At 35.4% G+C, this 26,091-nt stretch overlaps 2 protein-coding genes across 17 annotated transcripts in view; one reads left to right on the plus strand and one right to left on the minus strand.

The window, feature by feature from the left end:
* RUNX2 (RUNX family transcription factor 2) overlaps positions 1–4,330 on the minus strand; it is a 268,350-nt gene extending 264,020 nt beyond the window's left edge. For 8 of the 10 annotated variants that reach the window (XR_005554635.1, XR_005554636.1, XM_039326198.1 and 5 more), the window contains exon 1: positions 1,892–4,330. Coding sequence is in view for 8 of the 10 variants with exons in the window: in XM_039326198.1 (XP_039182132.1) it covers positions 1,892–2,024 (133 nt within the window). In the remaining 2 variants the exon portion in view is untranslated. The remainder of the gene's footprint in view (positions 1–1,891) is intronic. The other 2 variants (XM_039326192.1, XM_039326191.1) reach the window with 2 other exon arrangements.
* SUPT3H (SPT3 homolog, SAGA and STAGA complex component) overlaps positions 1–26,091 on the plus strand; it is a 304,630-nt gene that overhangs the window by 39,398 nt on the left and 239,141 nt on the right. The window contains exon 3 of one of the 7 annotated variants that reach the window (XM_039326207.1): positions 12,795–12,895. The exons of the other annotated variants lie outside the window; for them this stretch is intronic. The gene's annotated coding sequence lies outside the window, so the exon portion shown is untranslated. The remainder of the gene's footprint in view (positions 1–12,794; positions 12,896–26,091) is intronic. 7 annotated transcript variants of the gene reach the window in all.

Consider the following 26,091-nt stretch of genomic DNA (forward strand, 5'->3'; position numbering starts at 1 on the left):
AAGCATTTTTTTTCTCTGAAAATTCATTTTAAATTGGCTTCATCCTCTTTATTTAAATGGTAAGTATCTGGAAAGTTGCTTGGCCCATATCTTTCGCCCAAAAAGAGAGGAATTAACAGTCAACAATATACGTTATATTAATTTGAATTATCAAAGTTTTCCTTGTGGATATTAAAAGCAAAAACAATTTCCTATACACAGAAACTATATTTTCTATTCTAAACCTGGAATAATGTTATTTGTAAGCAATTTCTTTTGGTGCTGTTGGTGGTGGGGAATCAGTTGGAAAATACCTGCTGCATTTTTGTCTTACATGCTAGTTGCCCATTACAGTATAATTCCATGTGATGATGATCTTGCAGAAACTAAGTTTTGAGGCATGTGACTATCCGGCTCATCATTAAAGCTTGGCATATCAGAAATTAAATAGGTCCCTCTGTTCCATGAGTACAAGGCTTGCTTCATGTCTAATTATGCTCAGAGATTGCAGGGGATTCACATGCTTCAACAGGAGCCAGTTGAAATGTGTGAAGTAGGAGGGGTAAACTGAACTCCAACCATCAGCTAGATACAATACACGTTCAATGTAGGTGTACGCTGTGACAGCATTCCAAGCATCGGGGTTTTTTTTCCTTAGAAGGAAAAGGAAAATCACTCACTTTCAGCCCTAACGTAACTTTCAGCCAAGATGGACAGCATTAAGAAAATATTGTAAGTGTTTTGATTTTGTTCCCTTTCTAGAAGTTGATATTGTTTAGATACTTTTGCAGTATTTTCAAAGCAAAAAGGAAAACAATCTCTCCCTCTACTGCTCCAAGGACTATGAACAGACTTTGGCCTTAGGCAGCTCTTTACTACATCTTTTGAAACTAAGCTGTATAGCAAATACTACAGAGATCAGTGAAGCTATTCAGACATGTTATGCATTCTTAAAATAGGCAATCTTTTATTTCATATGGTATTAATAAATGTACTGACAAATTCAAAAATATCAGAAATGGGAAGGATCAAAGAAGTTTCAGAGATGCTGTTTTGTGACTTAAGAATTTTCCTCACGTACAGACAGACTTTGAAATAGGTGGAGTGAGATCTTAATTAACTTTTTATCTCATATTTTTAAGTGGAAGTTTTAACAGATATTTATACAAAGTTTCCTAAAATGCATTATTACAATTGTAGAATCTTTCCGATCGGCATCTTTGCTCTGCTTTAGTGCTCTATCATTTTGTTGCCAGTGATTTTCTTAGCTTGTGGACATATTTGTTTAGAACTGCATAACAGACTCTCTGTAACTTTCAGTGGATGCGAAACAGCATTTTATGCAGTGAACAAAAACAAATGCATGAGATCCTCAATTATATCATACACTTTCGACATGCCAATTAGCTGCTACAGGACACTTGATTGTAATTAAATTTTAATTGTGGATTCAGCTTGCCAATGTCTGTGATTTACTGAAAAATTATATAAGGATTGGTTTTGCCTTTAACAATATCATCAGATATTGGGAAATATTAAGTGAGTCCTGTTTGCCTGCTGCAGTAACTTTACTGCTTAGTCATGGTAAACCTCTGAAATAGTGGGCATCTTATTCTCTACTCTTTCATGCACTATGCTCAATATTGACAGCATCATACTTTGAACACTGATCTTACAACCACGCAGTGGTTTCAGTGTCTGCTTATGATTATACAAGAAAGATAAAATCTGGCCGCTCAGGTGTCTATAGTACAATGTGTCAAATTCAGTTAATATTCAAATTAAAAGAACACTGTCACTGTTTGTACTCAAACCAAGTTCATTTGGATTAAAAAGTTTAAACACACACACATAGCAAACTATTTTTGAAAATCAGCAATATTTCATAATGTTTGAAAACTCAAAGACTTACCCCAGAAGAAGTTTTGCTGACAAGGTGTCACTGAGCTAAAAAGACTGTTCGATGCCATTGCTCTCCCCTCCTGCGGGTGTGTTTCTTCTGGTGCAAAGAATCTTTGAAGCCTTATACTGAAATCAGAAATCATAGCGAAGATCCATTAGGTTTTGCAGTATGTCTGGTGCATATAGAATCTAGATGTATTTCCATTCTGACTACAGTAAAAAAAGCAAACATGCTGCATTGTAATATGCAAAAAAGTAAGGAAACATCAGAAAAAGAAAATGAACAACTATTTGACAGGTCTAGAACTACTGAAACAGAATGTGGTTTGAGAGCACTTACTGACTCTGATGGTCTTCGTGGCTGTTGGTGACCTGTTGAGATTAACCATTTAAAAACCAAAGGCTTCTTGCTGTGTCCTCTTGGAGAAAGTTTGCACCGCACTTGTGGTTCTGTGGTTGTTTGTGAGGCGAATGAAGCATTTACACAATCCAAAAAAGCAAAAGCTTTTAAAACTCCTTTTTTTTGCAAGCCCTGTTACTGGAGAGACAGAATCATGTGGTTTGTGACATCATAGAAGCCAAGTAAAGTGGGACTGCCCAGCACTGTGGCTTTTCCTTTCCTCCTCCTTTTAAAGTTTGACAAAAGGCCCGTGGTAAGGCCCTTTCTGGAATCCAGAAGGATCTAGCTTTTTAATTTTTGTGACTCATGAGGATTTGGAGAGAATACAAATTGCTGAAAGAGCTTCAATTCCTGTGCCGTTGAAGCATATGGACAGCAGAACTTCATTTATACTGTTTCCCTGCCTGCTTCTTCTTTCTCTCCCTCCCCCCCCCAACCTCTTCTGCTTCCTTATTGTGTCTGTGGAGAAATAAACCAGAATTGGCACAAATGTCTGTGTGAAATTCTGAACAACAGTGATGATTTACAATAATTTACATATTTGGATTGTATCTCGATCTTGGGGTCTGCTTCACATTTGCTGGATAGCTGGATTCCTTCTGTTTTTCTTTTTCTCCTTGTCTTCCCGAGCTTGTGAATCTGTAACTCATTGTGAGAAACTTTACCTTACCTCAAGTTCTCCTAGCAGACTGCCTACTGGGCTGTGTTTTTGGGGCTGTAATTGGCTGTCATTGAAGTGTTAGTCTGGGGATTCCTGAAATCATGTCTGTCTGTTACATTCTCCTAAAGTTAGCTGGCAGCTTTCTGTAATGAACATTAAATGCAATTATATGCAGCCTTTTCTGTTTCCTAGAAAACCTATCATCTTTACAGTGTGACTTACTTGCATATTTTAGAAAGAGGACACACTATGTTGTATTCTGATATCTTTCTGGTAACTAATGTGAAACAATTATATATTTAATGTGTTCTATTAAAAACAAAATATTACTTACTGAATGTTGAAGAAGAGATTTCAGTATAAGCAGATTTCAAAGGCCAATGGGAGATGCTTTATTTGCGTTGAAACATAAATCTGATTCATAGGCATTGCTTAGGCAGTTTGTCATATAAATTTATATGGTCTTTTAAAGTGTGTTAAAATACAATTATCTATCAAAAGCTTTAACTGTATTAATGCACATAGTTAAAATGAAGCTGGTATTCTGTCTGTAATTTAGGCCTCAGAATAAATTGCAACATGCTGTGTAGAGTAAAGAATATTGTGCACAGACATTGTGTGTTAGCATTATTTGCTTATTTGTGTTTTGGAGAAAATTGAAAACATCTTTCAGAAACTGCCTAATCCCTGGCACTATTCCTGTGTTTCTGTGGGTAATCTTGTTAATATGGTCATAGACCCATTGGCTCTCAATACTAATATCTTTAGTAATTTAACTGAGGACAATAGCTTGCAAAATATATAAAAAATAGTATTTTCATTTTTAATTACTGAGATGCATAGAACATTACCTTTTGCCTTCTGTTGAAATCCAAGTAGACAAGAGAATAAAACTGGCAGGAAAAGATTTTATGTAGGGCTATAATGCATAAGGGATGTGGGGACATAATAAATAAAAAGGAGAAAGTAAGTTTAAAAGAAAAAATAATGAAAACAATTAATTTTTGAAAAATGTCTGATTGGATTTTTATATCTTACATCTATTTATGAATTCCATAACTTTAATATTCCTGTATATTAAAGAATGTGCTAAAGAAACAAAGATATAAAACTATGCCAATTAATTATGTCACATGTGAGGGAATTTTGTAAATTTTACTATAATAGCAATTTTGGATTTTAGATTTTAATTTGTTACATTCCTATGCATGAATGAATATTTGAAATAAGACCTAATAGATGTACATAGGATTCTGAGTCTACACAGAAGTACTCCTCTCAGTTCTATAGGAGAGTCTCAGGTAAGTCTATAGGATTACTGTGTTAATGATCTAATTTAATTCATAAGCATCAGTTTACACGTGCATATAATTTTCTTTGCTGAAATAATTGGTAAATAATTTTTTTTTAAAAAAATCTTTAAAATCCCAAATTTGGGACAAAACTCTAGAAATCGTACTTACTTTTTGACTAAAAAAGTCTAACTTAGATTTCCTTTTATATCTTGATGTTACAGGAATCTGAGTTCTTGCAACACTCTCACAATATATTTCTTAAATATTTTCCTTAACTTTATTTGAAATATTTTGGGTATATTTTTTTGTATTTCTGAATCTGACTATAAGAAACATTTTTTACTATCTTGTGCTGTTTTGTTTTGCATTTATTTGTTGTATTGGATTTCTTTAGAATTCTCACCATACCAGTAACTATCATAAGAAAACACAATGTTTAAAAAGAAAAGAAAACTTCTCATGTGTCTTTAAATATAACTTGTGATCTGTATTCTCTAAACTTGTAACTAGAGAAATGGGTGAGAGATAGACAATGATCCCTTTTGTTTGAAAAAGATCTATATCAAGGTGGATTTGAAAGAAATTGTGGTAACCATGATTTTCCACAATTTGTGAGGAAAATGATGAAGAAAACATTAACAGCAATCTCTTTAGTAGGTTACAGCGTGGCTATTTAGAATCTGGTGTTGCAATTCATTGGGAAGCCTGGAAAAAGCAGGTTTTCTTGCTTATATCTTTTTCTTCATCTAAAAATAAATATTCAGTTTTCTGGGTTGAATTGGCCAAAAGATGTCTTTGGCAATGAATAGGGAAAAACTTTGGTCCAACTTATAGTAATAGAAATTTGTCATCTGATATTAAAAAAGCACAAACATAATCAGAGTAATCAGTTTTATTTTGTTATAAAATCACAAATAAGGTGATGTTTATATTTATATAAGCTCTTGAATCACAAAATATCCAAAATATATTTAGGAAACCTATAGTCTTTACTTGTATGAAATAGTTAAAAGTGAGTATACACAAGTATTTAGGAAGAGTGCACAGTATAAAGCATATATTTTAGAAGGTTTATTTGTACTGTAGACATTTATTTTTATAATAGATTTAAACAGAATTTCTTGCATCGGTAGCATATAGATGATTTTCACCACAATAAATAACATAACGACACGACTATTAGATGGGTTTTCACCAACTTCCAGACATTGCTCTTTTACATTTGAATCTATCAAATATAAAGTCAATTATTGCATTATTTGAAAGGTGTAATATTGTAAAGCATAACTTTGTTCTGTAACCTGTCTTCAAGTCACTCTGCTTTCCCTTAATTTATTTAGCAAACTACGCTCAAACATAACATGTATAATTATAGTATTTCAATATTTTGCATCAACATGTTTTTGTCAGAACTTGAAGTTACAATTTTAAAATAGCTTCAATATAATCAGCAGTGCTAGGCTCCCATTAAAAAGCAAATACACTTTTTCCTTTGCCAGTGAAGCAGTTTTTCATATATGTAGCTGCCTAAAGAAATGATAACATTTAAGAGCTCCACAATCTGTTTTACTACATAGTATACAAATTTGAAGATGTTCCACGCATGCCAATAAATATTGTTGGAAAAATTTTCTGGGAGTGCTCTATTTTGTTATGATTTATTCTTCAGTATGGAATAATAACATTTTTAATTTAAGAAGAGTTAATCTAGAAATTTATAGGATGTATACTAGTGCTAATATATTAATAATCTTTTCCCATTTTGCCTTCATTTAATGATGCTTGTAACCTACAAGAAATAAAGAAAGGCTTCCCCAGAAGTTCCCTTTTTTTAAAAAAAAATTCTGCAACAGTGTGAATTAGATTAGTCTGAGAGATAATGAATGGTTCAGAATCACTTGGCAAGTATCATAGCTAAATGGGGATTTGACCCTGTGTTTCTTTGGTCTATGCACAATATCACAGTGGCTTTCTTGCTACATTACATTAGCCACTTGGAATTAAAGATTAGTCACGTCTAAAACATGTTCCCTATAATAGATTAAGGGCTTATTTAAACAATAATTCTTTTGTCTTCTGAAATTGTTTTCTTTTGCTTTCTATTAGAAGGTAATATGTCTTCTTTTTGCAGATACCAAAATTGTTTTCAGTTGGACAAAAGAGAATGCTTAATCTGTTTTTCTGTTTTCAGAATATAATTTACGATGGAATTGTAGCTGATTAAAGTAATGCAGAAGAATTTGAGATCTATCTGCTGAGGTGGAAATCTCCAAGAATATAGATCTGAAAAGAAAAGGAAAACATCAATATTAAATTTTGAACCAGCAATGGAAAAAATAATCACAAAACCCTTTTTTCAAGCTTATCTTTGCTTGTTCAGAAAATCCATGATGGGAAATAGGTTGATTGTCTGCTTGAGCTGTCTCCAACCTTCATATGTTAGACAGAATGAGATTATAAATTTAGTGTGGAGGCAGTGGCTACAGTTTGCTTAAATGATGAATGAACGTATTGATATGGAAGGAGAACTAGCCCATTCTTCCCCTATTTAGGATATTATAATATTTCTTTTTGAATCTGATAAAAACAAAACTACTCTTAACAATTCTGGATGATGCCTAGTTGGGGTCCTCCAGAATTGTGAAGAGTAGTTTTGTTTTTATCAGACTGGAATAAAAGTTGGAAAAGAGAGAATACACCGTGTCCTAGAGCAGGTTTAGGAAAACTGTCCATCAAAGTATTGCTGAGCTATAGTATCCAGAAATCTAAACAATGGCTGTTTAGAGCTGCTAGGAGCTGTAGTTCAAAACATACAGGCTTCCCCAGAGTAATCCTTGATCATCTGTCACAACCTGTTTAAAAAGAAAAACAGGAATTTTTGAGAAAGTCTTAGAGTAACTAAGCCCTATTAAGTTTGATTAGGAATTTTAAAATTGCTCCTCAACAACTTTTGAGTGAGTAAAAATAAAAAAAATCCCCAACTTGTCTTCTGCTTTATTTGACAAATTCTAAGGGAACAGAACCATTTTAATGGCTATCATAAGAATAATCAGTGTGGTGTTAGGAAGAAAGAATCATAGTATTACAATGATTGTATATATATACTTCTACTACAATAGATACTTTGGTTTTTTAATCAATTAAGGTTTTAATAGCAATGTTTAATACTAGTGGGAAGAGTTTTATCTTTTAAAGAAGATGTGATTCTGCACATTGAATTGTGCCAAGCCATTTTCTCATCTCACCTTTCGTGCCATCAGTCTAATGGCACAAAAGTTATATTAATATCTCTGCCTCAAATAAACTCTATAGGAATGAATAAGTTCTAAAATGTAGAAGTTATGTGCTATATTAGAGAAAATAGTAAAATTATTTTTCCTATCTGTTGCTCTTAAGAAATATTTTATTCTATATCACTGTATTTTAGAATTTGTGCAGTACGTTAGCATAGCTTTTATTTAAATATAACAAACTGTTACCTTCAGAAACTTAAGCCATTATCGCTTTTTGCTTCTTTAGTCTCAGTTTTCATTGAAGAAAAAAAGTGTTTTGCACAAAATATGGGAAATGTGTCTCACATAACAGTTGAGGATGTGGCTAGGTTAAAACAGGAAACTGGTACCCACAATGCAATGTTACTTACACTACCACTTAATAAAATTTATTTCAAACATGCTACTGACGAAACCAAAGAAAAATAATACCCAAACTATGCTAGTTAGTACTCTAAAAATATATATTCCAAGAAAAAGCAAGTAATCTCCTGAGAGCCTTTTTGCATGGTGAAATTGATTACTGCCTGTAATTAAAGTATAGGAATTTTCATAGCTGGAGAACTGAATTGTTCTTTTGATAACAGCCACACATATGTAAAAAATAAGCTGTACTTTTAATATTCATCGCAATGGTGGAAGCTGGCATGAGACAGGAGTATCACAACTAGTTATTCAATTTAAGTATTTAGTATTTTGAGTTTATTTACTCTGAGTTTATTTTATTTTGCTATAAGGAAAAACAGTTCATGCACATCCCAACTATTTTCATCAGTTTGAAATATTCTTAATTTTGAAGAAACCCCTTCAAAATTAATCAGTCTTGTGTCTCTAACATATTACTGGACAATCAAATTATTTTAATAAGTGATGCAGGAAGTATCTTCATGTCTCATGCTGTTTGTTTGATATAAGTTAATAAATTAGCAAATATCCAACTAGAGGATAATTATTGTAGCAGGCTAGGGTTTTTTCCTCCTTTCTTTCTGCACAATCATGTACTGCACGGGTGCTAGGACACACACATTAGGTGTGATTCTCTTATGAAAGGGTTTCCTCTATAGTTAAAGAAACCTTATCAGGAGCAGCTGCTCAGAGCTGTGGATCCTATCCATGGACTCATGGTGGTCTGCTGAACAGCGTTCTTCAACTTTGACAGGTGAGACAGAGACTCTCCAGTGCCACTGCTTTTGGATGACTCTAGCTGTGGTTGGAGAAACTGCATCTTGCCAGAATATATGGGTAAGACCACACACAGCCTTTAAAATAGCCATTGTAAGCTTATTTTTAGGCAATATTCATGACAGTTTTTAAGTTGCATGCCAGTTTCACTGCTGCTAGCGAGTTTTCATTTATTTTACTAATTGCAATTGCAGATTTCAAACTGCAATTGTAAAATTACCTCACGGTATTTGCACTAGGGAAAAACATAAACTAATTTTTTAAAGGTTCAATAGAGATTCAAGTTGAAATATTATAGCTGAGTATTTGTTATTCATAATTTTTGGTGAAGGATTTTATAGTCAATTCTTGTCTTGCAAAGTGTAATCAAGCAATGCACATTTGTCCTGACTTCACATTTATACATGTTCCAGATGCTTTCAGTGCATTAGCAAGTAGGTAGATTTAGGACTGAAATCTATTAAGTTCAAATATTAAAAGGAACTGGTTGCACATTTTAACAACTGGGCATTGTTTCTATATCTTTGTTACATAGGATGATTTTTAAGCCTCAATATGACTAGCTGCAGACTATATACGTTCTTTTTATAAAGAGATACTGCTTTGTGTATCTAAGAGACCTGTGTGGTCCTTCTGATTTGAAAGAAAAATAAGGGAGCTCATGTAGCACTTGTTGGCAGTTCTTTAAAACAGGATTGCAAGACTTCCCTCCACAGTTGCCTTATGGTTTTGTCAAAAGATTCTTGGGGTAAAGAATTGTTGATAGGCCTTGTGTTCAAAGCATTTTGTTCATTCAGATCCAATGTACTGTACAGATCTCTTATCTAATACTCTGAAGAAATTTTTATATAATTTGGGATGCTGTTTAGTGTTTTGGCAATCATGAACATCCAATTGGAGATATCTGTTCTTTTCGGGTTTTGAAAAAATGACTTTCTGTCCCCAGAGAGACAATAAATAAACTGAAATTGTTGAACATACATTTTGTTCAGTGAAAAATGTTTGTTTTGAAAAAGTCTGAAGTTAAGCAAATGCTGGAGATGATGCATGAAAAATGGAATATTTTGAAATACTGAACGGGTAATGAGACTAATTCTCAAATATGTGTATGTAGGATTGCAGTTATTGTTATCAGTCCAAAGCTCTTACTCAGGGTGATCTGACTGAGGAATCCCAGGATTCAAATAGAATGGGCCATAGACTAAAAAATAAGCTTACAATGATTGTGTTAGAGGTTTTATATGCAGAATTCATCAGGGGATGTAAATGCATTAGATCAAAAGCTCTTTCTAGAATATCCCAGGTCCATATTCTCTTTGGAACTTCCTTGTTAGGGAAGGAAGTCAGGGATGTTCTCTTGCCTGGGATGTCGTCTCACAGTAGTCATAGAATGATCCTATGAGTTTATGCATTATTAAGAAGATGAAGAAAGCTCAAAATGATTATTATATTCTTTGGTGCTCTCTGAGCTTATAAAGGAGAATATTTATAGCTCAGAATTGAAATGAGGGGCCCTTGGTGCTCTCTGAGTTTGGTTGTTTTCTTGCAAAGACGTTTCATTTACCCAAACTTGATAATATTATTAATGCTTTGATGATGTTACTTAGTTTGGGTAATGAAACATTGCAAGAAAACAACAAGCTCAAAGAGAGGTCCTTGATACTTTCTGAGCTTGGTTGTTTTCTTGGAGACGTTTCATTACTAAAACTAGGTAACATCATCAGTGCTAATGAAACGTCTGCAAAAAAACAACTAAGGTCAGAGAGCATCAAGGACCACTCCTTTCAACCCGAGCTACAAATATTCTCCTTTATGAAATAACTATTAATTTGCACGTCTGTTGCCAAAAATTTATACATGGGACTGTGATTTGGCAATACTTTTATTTCCTCTATGTCAAACTTTCAATCTCTTCATTAGACTTGCATCTAAAACACTTGTGTTTTCTAATTTGTGCATAAGACATCAGAGAAAAAACCAGTTTTAACTATGTTTATTATTAATGTTGATGTTCAGTGATGTATATTGAAGGATCTGTAATGCAGCATTAATTTTTTCTCATGTTAAAATTCCCTCGTATAGAGTGAGGAAACAAGAGAAGATAAAGTGATACAGTTGTAGCATTTTAATAAAATGTACTCTATTCACACACACATACACACACACGTATATATATATATTCAGAAAGGTTCAGAATAACATAGTTGGAAAGAACCTTGGAGGTTTTCTAGTCCAACCCCCTTCTCAAGTGTGTGCGTGTGCATGTGCTTGCATGTGTAAACACACACACACACACTCATATGAGCATACACACACACACACACACACACACATTCACATAGATAGACATGGAGTATTATTATTTTCAGGTTCAAAGAGGGATAAGAAATGGTGCCCAGCCTGAAGACTTTAAAGGAACCATCAGCCCAGTAACTCTTGTTTTTAAATACCTGGAAACAAATTGTTAAGCTGCTATAACATGAGTGTAAGATGTATTCACAGTTCCCATACTCAGGCCTGAACTAACTCTTCTACCATAATCTGAATCAAATTTAAAAAAGTCTGAGGAGCAATTTTGAAATAAAGCAAATTCAGTAGTTGAGTCTAAAACATAATCTTTTTCTATTAGATTAAGAATAAAAATTATATTTTTAATATTTTTCAGTTTTGACACTGAATAGCATATGTTTATTTCTGACAACCTCAGTTTTCTTTTGTTTTTTTACAGTTGTCTTTCCATGTATAGTATTTTGTGACATTTGTTGTTTCTTTGCTGATTTATGTGATCTTTTACTTATTAAACTGGCTAAATATCACTTTGTTACTTTGTGGTACTCAATTTTGTTTTGAGTGGATTTGCTGTAGCTGTGCGGCAGTATTGTTTATAGCTCAGTTTCAAGAAAAATGATACCAGACGTTTGAAAAATGAAACACTTGTAAAAATTTGTGGCATCTCTACAAGTTAAACATATATTGATGAAAGAGCTGTGGAGAATACCTAATTTGGAACTACTTCAGACAAATTACAAAGAATCACTGAGGGTTTGGGCTTGTGGGCAGGGAGAGAAAAGGCTGGTAGTTAGAGTGCCCCATCCTCATTTCAGATTACAGAATTTAGGCATTGACTTCTGTTTACAAGTCTTGTTTTCTTAGCATTTGTGGAAGATGATATTCTGTATGGTTGTATATATAAATGCATTGGTTTGTTTTCTTAATTCTGCTAAGGTTTTCTTTATACCTGGGAATATTGGTATTAATTTTGTTTCATGTACAGAGCTAAGTATGGTTGTGAGTTGAATTTCATTCAGTGATTATTTTGTTGCATTCCATAGAGTTGTGTGAATGTGAATTGCATTGGGGGAATTCATGCAGTTATAGAATAAAAGGTATTGGTACTTACATTTGATTGCTCTTCTACGAAAATAATTTAGGCTAACTTTCTTTGTGCAGGGTTAAATATATGTCTACGAAATAACTAGAACTTTTAAAACACAACTGGTTTTCTTCCTGCTAATATTCATATACTTTATGTGCACATCTGTAAATTTGCCCCAATCTCTTTGAAATGATTGGCATCAAATGGAGTTATGTCCACCACAATTGGTTTGAGTCCATATTGAGAACCACTAAATTTCACATTGCGCTAAACATTTTGCCTATGATCCAGAGCATTTTTAAATTTACCATAGCATGAGAAAATGATATAAACTTATATAAATAATAAGAATGTGTTTTCTTAATTTGCCCTACATGTTCTGAGAATTAGGAAGGAAAATTGTTCCCTCCTTAAGTTCCACAAGCTTATGAAAAAGTGCTCATATTCCTCATATTTCCTTGTTGCTCCAAGTCCTGTGGTAGTACTTTTCTTCTTTGTTACCCTATTATAATATATTCTGTTAAAAGCCTAATTCTAATTTGATATTCTGTTAAAAGCCTAATTCTAATTTGAATTTACCAGGAGCCTTCTGTTTCTCCTAGCCTTTGCACAGCAGACAATATACTGTTGTGTTATATGATGTATGTCACTTTATTTTAATGTAATAAACCATTGGCATTTTATAAAGGTAGTCACACATCTACTTCTGCATTGTATGTTTTTCCAGGCTACTGCTCTACGTAAGACACATCTTTGAAAACTGCTTAGAAATCTTCTGCAAACAATGCATTTCAACTGAGATCAACAGCTGTGACTCTGCAAGCTACTGTTAGTGGTTTCTGAAAGCTAATTTGTTAGCTAACTTATGCACTGAGCTCATTTGCCAAAATACATTGTTGTTATCTGCCCAAAGGTCACTGTCTTCTATCAGAGACACTTCCAGAAATTATAAAACCAAGCACGGTGAAGGGAACCTCTTCCCTTCATCACATTATTCTGGTGTTGGTCATTTTTAGTAGTCATTCAAAAACAGACAATTTTAGCAATGCAAATTCAAAAATATCTCTTTCAATTTTCTTACAATATAAATTGCTGTATGTAGGCTAGAATTAACACATAGATGGATGATAGATACTGTAGGCAGACAGATTCATGCGTAAGTAAAAGGTGCTTCCGTTTTTATAGTTTATAAAAATCTACAGCTTTAATGTTCAAACTCTGTTAATGTAAAACACTGAACTGTTCTTTCTAAAACATTTGCGTTTTGACTCTGTAGCATAATATTAAATATTAATCTTATAACCAGCTTTCTTTTAGCTGGTTTGTTTGGTTCTCTTAATAAGAAAACTGTATGGATGTATCGAAGAAGTTTCTGAGAGCCAAGCTTCACTTGAAACAAACTTTGCCCTGTCCATTATGACATCCATTCATCCTATGTTTTTCTCCTTTTTGTCCATTATTTGTCAAAAAGAATGTGTACAGAAATCACTCTTTCTTTCCTGGATTTATGCTAATTATGAGGAGACTCAAAAATCTCATCTATGACAAAGAGATCATTTGGTAGATGTTAACTTTATGCATTCTTTGGGATTTTTTTGTTGTGCATGATAGTGTATGACTGCTTTTTTCAGAAGTTTTAAAACTTGGTAGTATTCTATTAAATGATTGATTTTTTTAAAAAATAAATATTTAATTAAAAGCAAGCTTACTTATGTTAGTTAATGGAAGATGACTCCATGCGTAGGGATTCAATGGGCAAAGTAGAATGTTGAGCCCTATATAATGTTGTTAAGTGATCCTTGATAGCAGAATAGGTCATGCAAGTATGTCTCATATAAGCCTGGAAAACATGCATCTGATGGTGGCTTACAGTCTTTTCAGTCTATTCGCTGATGGGACATGAAAAACCTAAGCTGGCCTAAAGTATTCTACTGAAGTGTTCAGTACTGTAAAATATCTAAAAACCAAAGCCAAAGCTGAGCTCCTTACTCCTTGCATAGCAAAGCTAAACAAAATAGATTTAGTTCCTATAGCTTTGTTCCCCTGGTGGAAATTGTCTTGACTTGCTGAAATTTGTTTGCTAAGCACCCGTGGATAAAATGTCTTCTTTTCATCTTAGATTCCAAATTCTATCTGTAAGTCTATTGTTACTGGAGTAGCATTTCCCCCTTCATATATACATAAGTCTATTTAAACAGGTTCAGTCTGCCATTTGGCTGAATAATATATAATGGTCAAGTAAGAAAGCTATTAAAGAATGGAAAGCTAAAATCTTTTGGAGATGTGTGCATGAAAAACAGAATATATAATTCTGTGTTGAAGAATGAATTGAAGCTTTTCCCCTATTAGCAGCTTCTGGAAATCCCTCAGGTTTCACTGATGAACTTAAATAGCAAATTGATGGATTAATTTTATTGATTTTTAGTTATGAGGTTTTCAAACCTACTTGAAAAAAAATAAGCTCTCAAATGCACATTTTAATTTTTTTTAATTAAAATATCTCCAGTCCACACATAATGAGTGAATGAATGAATGAAGAGAAAAGAAAGAAAGATAGATTTTATCTTTAAGATCATTTTACTGCATATCCTGAGATCTTCAAAGCCTGGAAAAATATTTTAAGGAAGAGTAGACCGTTCTTATAAAATATTGTTTTATTCCTTACTCCCACTTTTCCCCCTCTTCCTACTGGGGAATGGTAGTCCCATGATCCTTATCATGGCAGATCATTGTTTTGGCTATAAGGGAAGAGATTTATGTTCTGCTAATCTGATTTTCTTGTCCCTTTAGGTAGCACATTGCATTTTTTTTTAGTAAATTGTAGATAAATTATATTTAAATGCTAAGACATTTCAGGTTGAACTGAATAAGTAATAATGAATGGTGGCTTAATGTTCTTATATACTGTATCTTGAAAAACTGAAATTCATCTATTTGTTCAATATATAATAAAAGTTATGGATGAAATTACATTCCATTGAGTCTAAAAGTTTAGCAGATCCATCCTTGTCCAGTTAAAGCAAAGGATCACTCATCAAAATTTGAGAGCTTGACTTTATAGATCAGATCTTTGGACTTTTATGTCTCTATGCATGTGGATGTGTGTTTTGTAATGATGGTTCATGTGTACTGAATTCTCCTTTACAAAACGGGCATGTTTCCCAGAGAAAACATGATATTACTTTGTTAATCAGGATGGAGCCTTATCCTGCAATGAGACCTGCATTTTGGTCTTTTACCACATCATTTCTGTTTTCTATGTAGACAAAAATAGACATAGAGTAAACCAACCCCAGAAGTCAATTACAGGGTTTTATAGTGATGTACTGTGAAAAATTTGGTCATGTTTTTCATTATACGGAATGTTCTTTCCGAAGACATAAACAATTTTTTTTTAAAAAAAGCCTATGCTTCAGGGTTTTTTAAAAAAATATTTTGCTGATTTCTTTAAAAATACTGATTTTTTAAAAAAAAGATTAGCATCTTAAATGCATAATAAAACTTTTTATAAAAATACTTAGAATATAATTCTTTTACTGTTTGGATTTTAGTGATCAAGGTCTACTGCAGATTTCTTTTTTCAAATAAATATGAGGAGATCAGCAGTTTTGTTCCTGTTTTCTAACTGGATTTAAGAACATGACTGATCTTATTATATTCTAGTTTATAGGAAAACTTTATTGTTAAAATAGAAGATGAGAAGCACTGAAATTGAAGGCAGTCATTTTTCCAAGAGACACTTAACGGAATGAATAGAAAATAAGGTGCAGTTGATCAACTGAAATTATATATAATAGGAGCAGTAACATACTACAGACTACATAATGTGGGTTGAATTCAAAGTTGTGTAAAGCAGAAGAGAAATGGTAGATTTCAAGAAGAACTGTAAGCTACCTATTTTAAAGCATAATTTTTTAAAAACTGATATATAGCTGCAATATTCTTTTATTGTGCTATTTTGTAATGTCATTAGCATCAAACATTGCAATATGTGGATATTTATTTAATTTACCTGTCCAATTAGAAGGAGTACAATATTTACAATGTTTTACTTGAACTTAAATGATGATTATGGGTAAGAGAAAGATCCGTGGTGACACAGTGGTTAGAATGCATTACTGCAGGCTAACTCACTGCTCACTTCAGGAATTCGATTTTGAATGGCTCAAGGTTGACTTAGCCAGATTGTTGGGGGCAATATGCTGACTCTGTAAACTGCTTAGAAAGGGCTGTAAAGAACTTTGAAGTGGTATATAATGTCATTCATAAGATTGCAGATTTGCAACATTTATATCAAGATATGGATATGTGGATAAACTGTATTTTGGTCTTTAACCAATGTATGTATATATACAGGTAAATACATTAAAAAAAAAGATACGAGATTGTGTTAGTGAAGTGACACAACATATACTAGTGGTTTGCTTTCTTAGCCTGAGCACCCTAGATTGGCCATCTGTGAAATAGGGGAAAAAATAAACATTGGAACTAGAAAACCTTTTTCAAGTGTTGGGGCACAAAAAATTCAAATCATAATATCAAGCATATTTGAATATTGAAATAATCTAAGAATATTAAAAAATGAAACTTTTATACCATATTATTACTGTGGACAAAATTAGCCACATTTAAACTATGCATATTTATTATTTCATTTTGAGAAACCTTTTGAACATTTTGGTTTTTTCATACACTTTAGAAACAAAAGGTTTGACCTTTAAATTTATACTGTGCAGGAAAGAACTCTAGTGTGACTTTCTTAGCTCAACTACCTTACATGTATTCTTTTATTGTTATTGAATGGGAAAATAAAGAATGAGTGCTTTTTACACTGGTTTGAATTCCTGAAGGGAAGATGGAATATAATTAATAAAGTTCTGTTTGAAAGTTACAGAATTATGCAAAACAAGATGTGAAAATTATATAGAAAAATTATGGGGCTGCCCCAATATAATCTACAATGTCTCTTTCATCTTTATGAATGGGAGTATTTTCGAGTGAAATATACCAATAGCTTAAGTTGCATAAAACCACTAGTTGCAAAAGGTTGATTTGTGTCAAGTACCATATTGCATATATTACATCAGTGATTTGGTAACTCAGACAAGCACAATAGTCTAATCAAGGAACAACCAAAATCACTCTGACCAATACTGACTGTCAGACCTGCCTCAACTTGACCTTCTAAATAAGAATAATTCTTAACTCCAAGGGTCTAGGTTTATTATGTAAATTACGTTAAAGCATAGCCAGAACTGAGAATTGTGCGATCAAATCCCCAAGTTTAACTTTTCTCTCCCTTCAGTCAAACCAGATGTTTTCAGAACGGTCACTTCAGGTATAGGTTTGGTATACATTCCCTTCCCAGTTGGCTGTCCTTGAAGAAGTCCATCTTGGAGAGATACAGTGAAGTTTCATTTTCCCGAAGCATCCTCCCTCCCATCCAGCCCCCCCTGAGTTCATGGCAGCTGATACGGAATGGTTGCGATGCACAAGCGTGAGGTGGCAGCTGACATTGACAGAGCAAGCCACTAGTGAGAAATATCCACTCCCTTCTTGCACTGATGATGTCACCTAGTTTGGTAATGAAATGTTGTGCAAAACCCACCAAGCTCAGAGAACATTAAGGACCCCACAGTTCAACCCTAAGCTACAAATATCGTCTTCTATCACTATAATATATCTATTTGTTAAGGATTTGACTTTTAGAGCTTTCTTTTGCATTTTACTGGAAAAATGGAAAGGTGTTAAAACAATACTTTAACTGATACGTTAAAAATATTTATATATCTGTATGGAGAGTAAGTGCAAACTGGATTGGTGAGTGGCTTTTTGTTATATCAGAAATGTTTTATTGTAGCCTGGAATCAGTTGAATGGTCACCCATAAAAGAAATGTCTTCATGTCAGATTTGTTTCCTGGTGACTTCTTGGATTTCTCTCTGATGCTTTCTTGGCATGATATGGGAGTGGTTTGTGATTGCCTTCTTAAAGAATTTTTTTCACCTTTTAGTCTATTCCAAAGCCTTGGGATTCCCATGTGCTGTCTAATCCAAGTGCTAACCATGGGTTTCTACCAAATCAGCTAAAGGCAGCTCTGCTGAAGAGATGTCAGTCATACTGAGGAAAAAGAAATAGACTCCTGTCTGGAAAACTAACATGCTTAAACTCTACTATAAGCTAATACGTGCATTTTCAAAATAATGCCTTTATACTAGTGCGTGAATATCAAGTGTTGTATTTGCAGTACAAAATTATGACAAATATATAGTAACATTATCACAAAAACATTATCCAAGTGTTGGTTGCAAGTAAAAAGTTACAGCATGTGTGATCACATCATTATTTGCTCCATTTCTCTAGACCAGTTTTTTTCAAACTTGGCAACTTTAAGATGCTGGCTGAAGAATTCTGGGAGTTGACACCCAGACATCTTAAAGTTGCCAAGTTTGGGGAAAAAACCTGCTCTAGATTCATGGCTGTTTTCATTACAGATGTTACTATATGTATTTTAATATACTAATTTGACATTTTAGAATGGTAGAGTTGATTATTTACACGTTCCTTTTTGCGGTCATTGATGGTAAATGATCAAAAAAATCTCTTCCATGAATAATTTTGTCGCATGCAACATATATTGTACTGTACTGTAATCTATATTTGAACCTGAATAAGGTATTAATTTAGCTCCTCATAAAACAATCCCCAACCTTTTACCTTCATAAGACCACTATTACTTATAATTTAGTCAAAGTTTGTCTTGCTTTCATAAAAGTGAGGCAGCAAATATTGGCCAATAAGACTCCATTTCTTCGATATCTTCAAAATTTTATCCTTTCCCTTTCCTCTTTTTAATAATATATTAATCAGGTATATGTGTGTATATGCACACCCACTGTTCATAGACAACAATAAAAATTACCTATCTGCTATAGTTGCAACCCCGACTGGTCTTTAGAAGGCCAGATCCTGAAGTTGAAACTCAAATACTTTGGCCACCTAATGAGAAGGAAGGACTCACTGGAGAAGGGCCTAATGCTGGGAAAGATTGAGGGCAATAGACGAAGGGGACGACAGAGAATGAGATGGCTGGATGGAGTCACTGAAGCAGTAGGTGTGAACTTAAATGGACTCCAGAAGATGGTAGAGGACAGGAAGACCTGGAGGAACATTGTCCATGGGGTCGCGATGGGTTGGACACGACTTCGCAATTAACAACAACAACATAGTTGCAACATACAGGTAGTCGACAGTTAATGACTACTCATTCAGCAACCATTCAAAGTTATGTTGGCACTTACAGTTAGTCCTCAATGTTCCAGCTATCCCAGAACCCCTGTGGTCATGTGATTATGATCCAGGCATTTGGCAACTGGCTTGCACTTACACCAGTTGCAGTATCACACAATCCCATGATCGCAATTTGTAGTCCAATTTTATTTTGTTGCTTAACTGTTAAAAAAAATCCAGAGACCTTTTTAGAAATAGTACTTGATTGGTCAAAAGCAAAGGCATACATATTAATCTGCTTAAGAGGGTGGTAAGTTCTGCTACTAGGTTTTCTGAATGTTCCCCATACTGATATCTGAAAAAATATTGAGGATGAAAAGAGATGAAAATGATAATGTAAGCTCTGAAGTAATGATATCATAATTAAAAAAAGCAAATAGTTTCACTGGTTCAGTCCATTTTGCAGATTTCCAGATGTTAACTTCAGCATTTGACACCCCCTCCCCACACACCTGCCTGCCCCAATACATATCACATGAAAATTATTTTTAAGGAACAATGATATATAAATGTAAACATTCACCTGTTACATGCCCCTTATTCTTGCAAGACTTTATTCTGATACCTTAAACTTAGAGCAGATAATATAGGTTTACTGTTCTCTTTATTTGTTGCAATTTGAATTAGTGAGTCTAGTCAAGAGAGTTTACTTTCTTAGTGTAAAAATACTTAAAAGTATTACATTTTTCTGCTCCCTTGTCTTTTTATTATTCTTTCTGCATATTAACATCAGTTTTTTGTTAGGGCACATAAAAAAAGCCCTTGATTTTAAATTTGTTTCAAAGACCTACATAACAAAAAATACAATTATTATTTTATGGCTTCAAAAGCGCCTCTGTTGTGAAATGTGCAATCATGTGACCACATTTCAGGCATTTGGCAACCAGCTTGCCTTTATGTCTGATTTCAGCATCCCATGGTCATATGACCATAATTGTGACTATTTTAATTATTTTGTCAGTTTCTGGTGTGTGTGGGTTTTGGTGTTTTTTTTTTTGCAATTCTTTTGAAAAAATGAATTTGTTTAATGACAGTGCTATTTGCTAACAATCACTGATTTCCTTAACAACTGCCATGAAAAATGGATTTCCAGTCCCAATTGTGGTTTTAAGTTGAAGACTATCTGTAGGATATTAAAATCTTTGAATTTTTATTTTACTTAAAATATTACTGAACTAGTCCTAATAGTAATTCTCATATTTCTAAGAAATAGTTAATTTACATTAATGTTATTAACATAATAAAGGAAAACACAGTGAAATATATAATATGCTAAAAAGAAGGGAGGAAGACCATGCTGCATTATGCTATCATAAGATAATACTTGAATTCACCTCAGTTGCATCAGTTATTTATGTTCAGTCATAGGCTGCATGCAAAACGTGGCACCTTATCAGAAACCTCTTCTGAGTGACTAAAAGGGGATCATGTTATGACTGAGGCAATGGATATGGCCCAAGGAGATGCTTCAAGCTCTGTCGAACAGGAGCAGTGCAGTATCATATGACTCAGTGTTTGAATTCCCTCCTCACTAAAAGGTCAGAGGTTCTTTGAATGTGTGGTGAAGTCTGCCTTCTAGAAGAATTGATGATAGGGCATTACAATAGGCCAATATGAGTGACCTTCTGGTGCTTTTGGAACTAGTGGGCAGAAATTAAACAGCTTCAATGCTTTTTTTTTTTTTGTCATTGGGATAATGTAGGATGGAGTCTGAGATTTCTCTGGCACATTGCTTGAAAGGTGTTCTGGCCTGGTCAAATCCCAGTGGAATTAGTGCATTAGAGGAGAACCCAGAATAGGTGAAGATGGTACAAAGTGAATTCTTCCAAGAAGAACTGGAATTTGTCTTGAAGTGTCAAAACAGGTTGCTTGGGTTAAAAATTAGTTTGTGCCAATAACTAATAAGTGCTTTCTCACATAGCTTTTAAGTGAAGCCATTCCAACCTCCACCTGAAGACTAGAGTTTGGGATTAATGTGGGATCAAAAATTAATTCCTTAAAAAGAACTGATTGGACTTGTTCTAGTGATTTTATGTTCTTATGTGAATGTGCATGGAGGCCAAAGGATGTCTGAGCTTTGCCTCCAATGTATAAATTCATCTGTGATGAATAGAGAAGATGTTATGTAAGAACAGAAAAAGTCTATTTTAAAGGTTACTATTACAATAGTGAGATATTTTACTGAAATCCATCTGCAAATCTAAATTCAGGACAATCTGTTTAATTTCTGATATAGTTTTTTCAGGCCCCAGTGTTTTCAAAGGTTGAGCCAATAGGCCAAACCTGAAGCTGCTTTTTCTTGTCAGGAATCAAAGTTATCAATGAGAATTAAATAAATCACATATCTCTTCCAGATCAATCATGTTCATCAATATTTCAGTCAACAGCATACTATTATTGATAGAGGTCTGAGAGTTGTATTTGATATGTGGCGGCGAAGAGACACGAAACATTGTTCTTAAAATGTAGATTGAATTACTTGCAAAACTTATTTCTCTTTAGGCAGAGATTTATGCAGTATCACTCAACACTAACATAATGTAAGTGCAACAGAGATATAATTATTTCTATGATGGTTGGCAAATCTAATTATAGTAATAGAGGTTTTTTTGTGCATGTGATGAAATGACTGATTTGTTCCTTCCAAGCATTAGGAGTTTGAAAGAAAATTCTTAAGTATTTAAAGTTCTGAATTTGTTTCATCTGATTGCTGTTTATGGAGGCCATTAGCACTTTACTTTTGTAAATGCCCCCCATTATTCTTGCTAATTTTACTTTTACTTCATTGCAATAAGCACCTATGGCTTGTAGATTCTGTGGAAGACTGATCTTGTGAGGAAGAATATGTCATCCATATGGTACAAAATGTTAATCTTTTGTTTAGCATTGGGTGAGGAATTTGCTCTTAGGTGACTTGCTTCTTTTGTGTTTTATTTATCTTGAAATTTCTTTGTAGCCTCAATAAATTCCATATTAGTACTTAGGCCCCTCCTTTATGAATGTGTAAAATTAAGAATAATTTTCTCCACAGAATATTCTGGCCTTTGTTTTGTTAGAGAACATTTCATTTAGCTGAGATGGTATTAGCTAAGGCTAAACACACTCTCTGCAGCTGCAATGTGAACATGTAGGTTCAAAGCCATGTCTGTAAATATTGTAAACTGCTAATGTAATTCTCATAAGATAAGAATAGTATCCCATTCAAAAAAGGTTGCTTTTCCATTTCAGGATATGTGGCCTGACCAATACTTAAGCTTGGTCTGAATTTCTGTATCTATTTTCACACAGCAGCTAATTTTTTAAGGCCTTCAGATAGTGATGTGGAGTTTGTTACCATAATACATGGCAGCAGATGAGAGTAAATAGTGCTGTGTATTATGCACATAATGGTAACAATGCCTAGATGATTTTTTACAGTTTCATTTATACATTAAGCAAAATGTCAGGAGTGTTGTATATATTAACAGCTGTAAAAATGAACACGAGTCCCGCAAACATTATAGTTTTGAACCAGTCACTAAAGAAGGTCTGGATCAGTTGTACAACTATAGTTCCAAAAGCTATGTCCAGAAGGAATACTAGGGTCAGTGCTGAAAGGTTCTAGTACAGCGGTTCTCAACCTGTGGGTCGCAACCCTTTTGGGGGTCGAACGATGCTTTCACAGGGGTCGCCTAAGACCATGGGAAAACACATATTTCCGATGGTCTTAGGAACTGAGACACCGCTCCTCTATCTGCCGCCACTACCCTCCTCCTCCTCTGCTGGCTCCTCTGCCTCCAGGGCGCCCTTCTCCGACAGCGCCTGCTCCTGCCGCCTCAGTGCCATCCCGTGGCGGCAATGCTGACTCCCAGCTGCTGGCCGGGAACCGGGCCAACTCCCAGCTGATTCCCAGGAGCTGGGCCTACACGCGGAGGCTGGGCAGCTCCCAGCTGATATGTGCATGCCGGGCTGACTCTCACCAGGCTGTAGGGAGCTGGGTGGTGTGTAGCGGCCCCGCTGGTTTCCCAACGACGTCCGGACGTCGACCCAACTCCCAGCTGACTGTTGGGAGTCGGGCGGTGCTCATGGGGCCCTGCGGACGTTGGCTGGCTGCTGGCTGCGTCCTCCCCGTCTCCCGGCTCATGGCAAGCCCAGGGGTTTGACACACCCCCCCGACACTGCCCTGGACTGGCTCAGCTGCGTGGGTGGCTGAGCTGGCCGAGTCTGGGCCGCTGCTGGCACTGCCGCTGGGCTGCTCTGCCGCTGCCGCCGCTGCTGGCTAAGCTGAGCTGTGGCGCCGAGCCGGTCCCCAAGCCTCCTGGTTGCCAGGCCGTGCTCCGCCCCTGGCCGCCCTCTGCGCCGCGCCGGAGCTTTCTCCGCATCGTCCGGCCCGCCTCCCTCACCGTTGGAGGCCGCCTCGGCCCTCTGGCTTGCCAGGCTCCGGGCTTCAGAAGCAGCCAGGTGGCGGGCAAGAGGGCAAAGCTCGCATGTGCATCGGAGGCCAGCCGAACAGGCCGGGAGGGGAGAAGTGGCCCCTTCCGAGCGGGAGCCGGTGCTCCGGCCGCGCCCCTTTCGTGTGTGATGAGTCGGGGAAGGGTCATGGCAGTGAAGGGCTATGCGGCGTGGAAAGGGGCTCCCACAATCCCGTGGCTGTGATGGCGCTCAGGAGGCTGGAGGGATGGGCAGGTCCCAGAGGGCGGCTGGGAGAGGGCAAGAGGTGCTGGGATGAGGATGGGGGGCTCCAGACTACCATCCCCAGCAGCCCTAAAAAGCACTGTGGAAGAGTGGGGAATGCTGGGAGTTGCAGTTCATCACCATCTGGGAAAACATGACTCTCCAAAGATCATTCCTTCCTTCCTTCCTTCCTTCCTTCCTTCCTTCCTTCCTTCCTTCCTTCTTCAATCTCCTTCCTTCTCCATCTCCTTCCTTTCCCCTTCAATCTTCCTTCCTTCCTTCCATCTCCATCCCTTCCCCTTCAATCTCTCTCTCTCTCTTACCTTCCTTCCTTCCTTCCTTCCTTCCTTCCTTCCTTCCTTCCTTCCTTCCTTCCTTCCTTCCTTCCTTCCTTCCTTCCTTCCTTCCTTCCTTCCTTCCTTCCTTCGCCTTCCCTCCCTCCCAACATTTTTGAACAAGGAAAAGTACGCTTCTCCAGTGAGCATTGCTATATTGTTTTTGTGATTAATCACTATGCTTTAATTATGTTCATTTCGTAACAATGAAAATACACCCTGCATATCAGATATTTACATTACAATTCAAAACAGTAGCAAAATTACAGTTATGAAGTAGCAACGAAAATAATTTTATGGTTGGGGGTCACCACAACATGAGGAACTGTATTAAAGGGTCGCAGCATTAGGAAGGTTGAGAACCACTGTTCTAGTAGAACCACAGCAGAGACGCATTTTCTCTCTAATACAATCAGAATAGAGCTGGAAGGGACCTTACCTTGGACCAATCTCCTCAGTCAGGGCACACTATAAAATTTCAGACAAGTGGCTGTCCAGTCTCTTCTTAAAAACCTCCAGTGAGGAAGCACTTACAACTTCTGATGGCAAGCTGTTCCACTGATTAATTGTTCTCACTGCTAGGAAGTTTCTCCTTAATTCCTTGTTGCTTTTCTCCTTGATTAGTTTCCATCCATTGTTTCTTGCCTTGCTTTCTGATGGTTTGGAAAATAAGTTGACCCCCTCTTCTGTGTGACAGCACCTCAAATATTGGAACACTGCTATCATTCACCCCTAGTCTTCTTTTCTCTAGACTAGCCATACCCAATTCCTGCAACTGTTGTTTATACGTTTTAGTCTCCAAGCTTTTAATCATACAGAACATGTACCTGTGTGAAACTAACTTAAATGTGTGTATCTTTTACAGTACTTGTAATTTCAGACCATTGGGATTTTATACAAAGTTGATAAACTGTATGTCAAATTGTATGAACTGGCACTAACTAGTAATACCATTCAGCTTCCTGCTTCTTAATTGCTTATTGTTGTACATAAATTTCCAGCAGTTTAGTGTGATCTCATTTGCTTTATGTGTTATGCCAAATGGGTTTTGCAAAAACAGCAGCAGCAACAACAAATTCCTACAACAAAACTCTACTTTCAGACCAATATTGTTCAACACCAAATCTTTGAATCAGTGAATATGATGTCTATTGGCACTTGCTGTTCAGTATTGTGACTGATCTCCTTGCAAAACACATTATGGTAATTTGCTGATAAGAGCCATAAGAATTAATGAAGTGGAACATAAATTGGGTTGGTAGTGCTAATAATGTGCTATTATTCCTCTCTTATATTAGAAATGTGTATCTTTTATTTACTTACTAAACCTTACACTGTATCAGCACCATACAGACAGAGCTGAACTTTAACTGCTCTGTAGCCTAAACAATAGAAATTTGTTTGGGTTAACTTTCTAGAATTTTTTAGTTTGCAGTATATTCTGTACTTCTTTAGTAATAACTGTGTCAAACATTATCTGGAAATTATAACTTCCTTTATTAAGAAGATTTGGGCTGACATATAATTTTGGAAGACATTTTATACATATGCAATACTCCTAAGATGTGTTACATTCATTAAAATGGTGAGTTTATCATATATTTTGTTATATTCATGATGAAATAGTTTTTTCTGTTGTCCATCCCAATGTTGGCAATTTTTTTCAGCAACAAATAATAATCAGGTGAAGAGGTTCCCTTTATCTGGGTCACTGAAATACAGCAGAGCAGACAAAAGAGAGCTTTCT

The sequence above is a fragment of the Crotalus tigris genome, unplaced genomic scaffold, assembly GCF_016545835.1.
Source record: "Crotalus tigris isolate CLP2741 ecotype Arizona unplaced genomic scaffold, ASM1654583v1 scf7180000024340.7048381, whole genome shotgun sequence".
Lineage (NCBI taxonomy): Eukaryota > Metazoa > Chordata > Lepidosauria > Squamata > Viperidae > Crotalus > Crotalus tigris.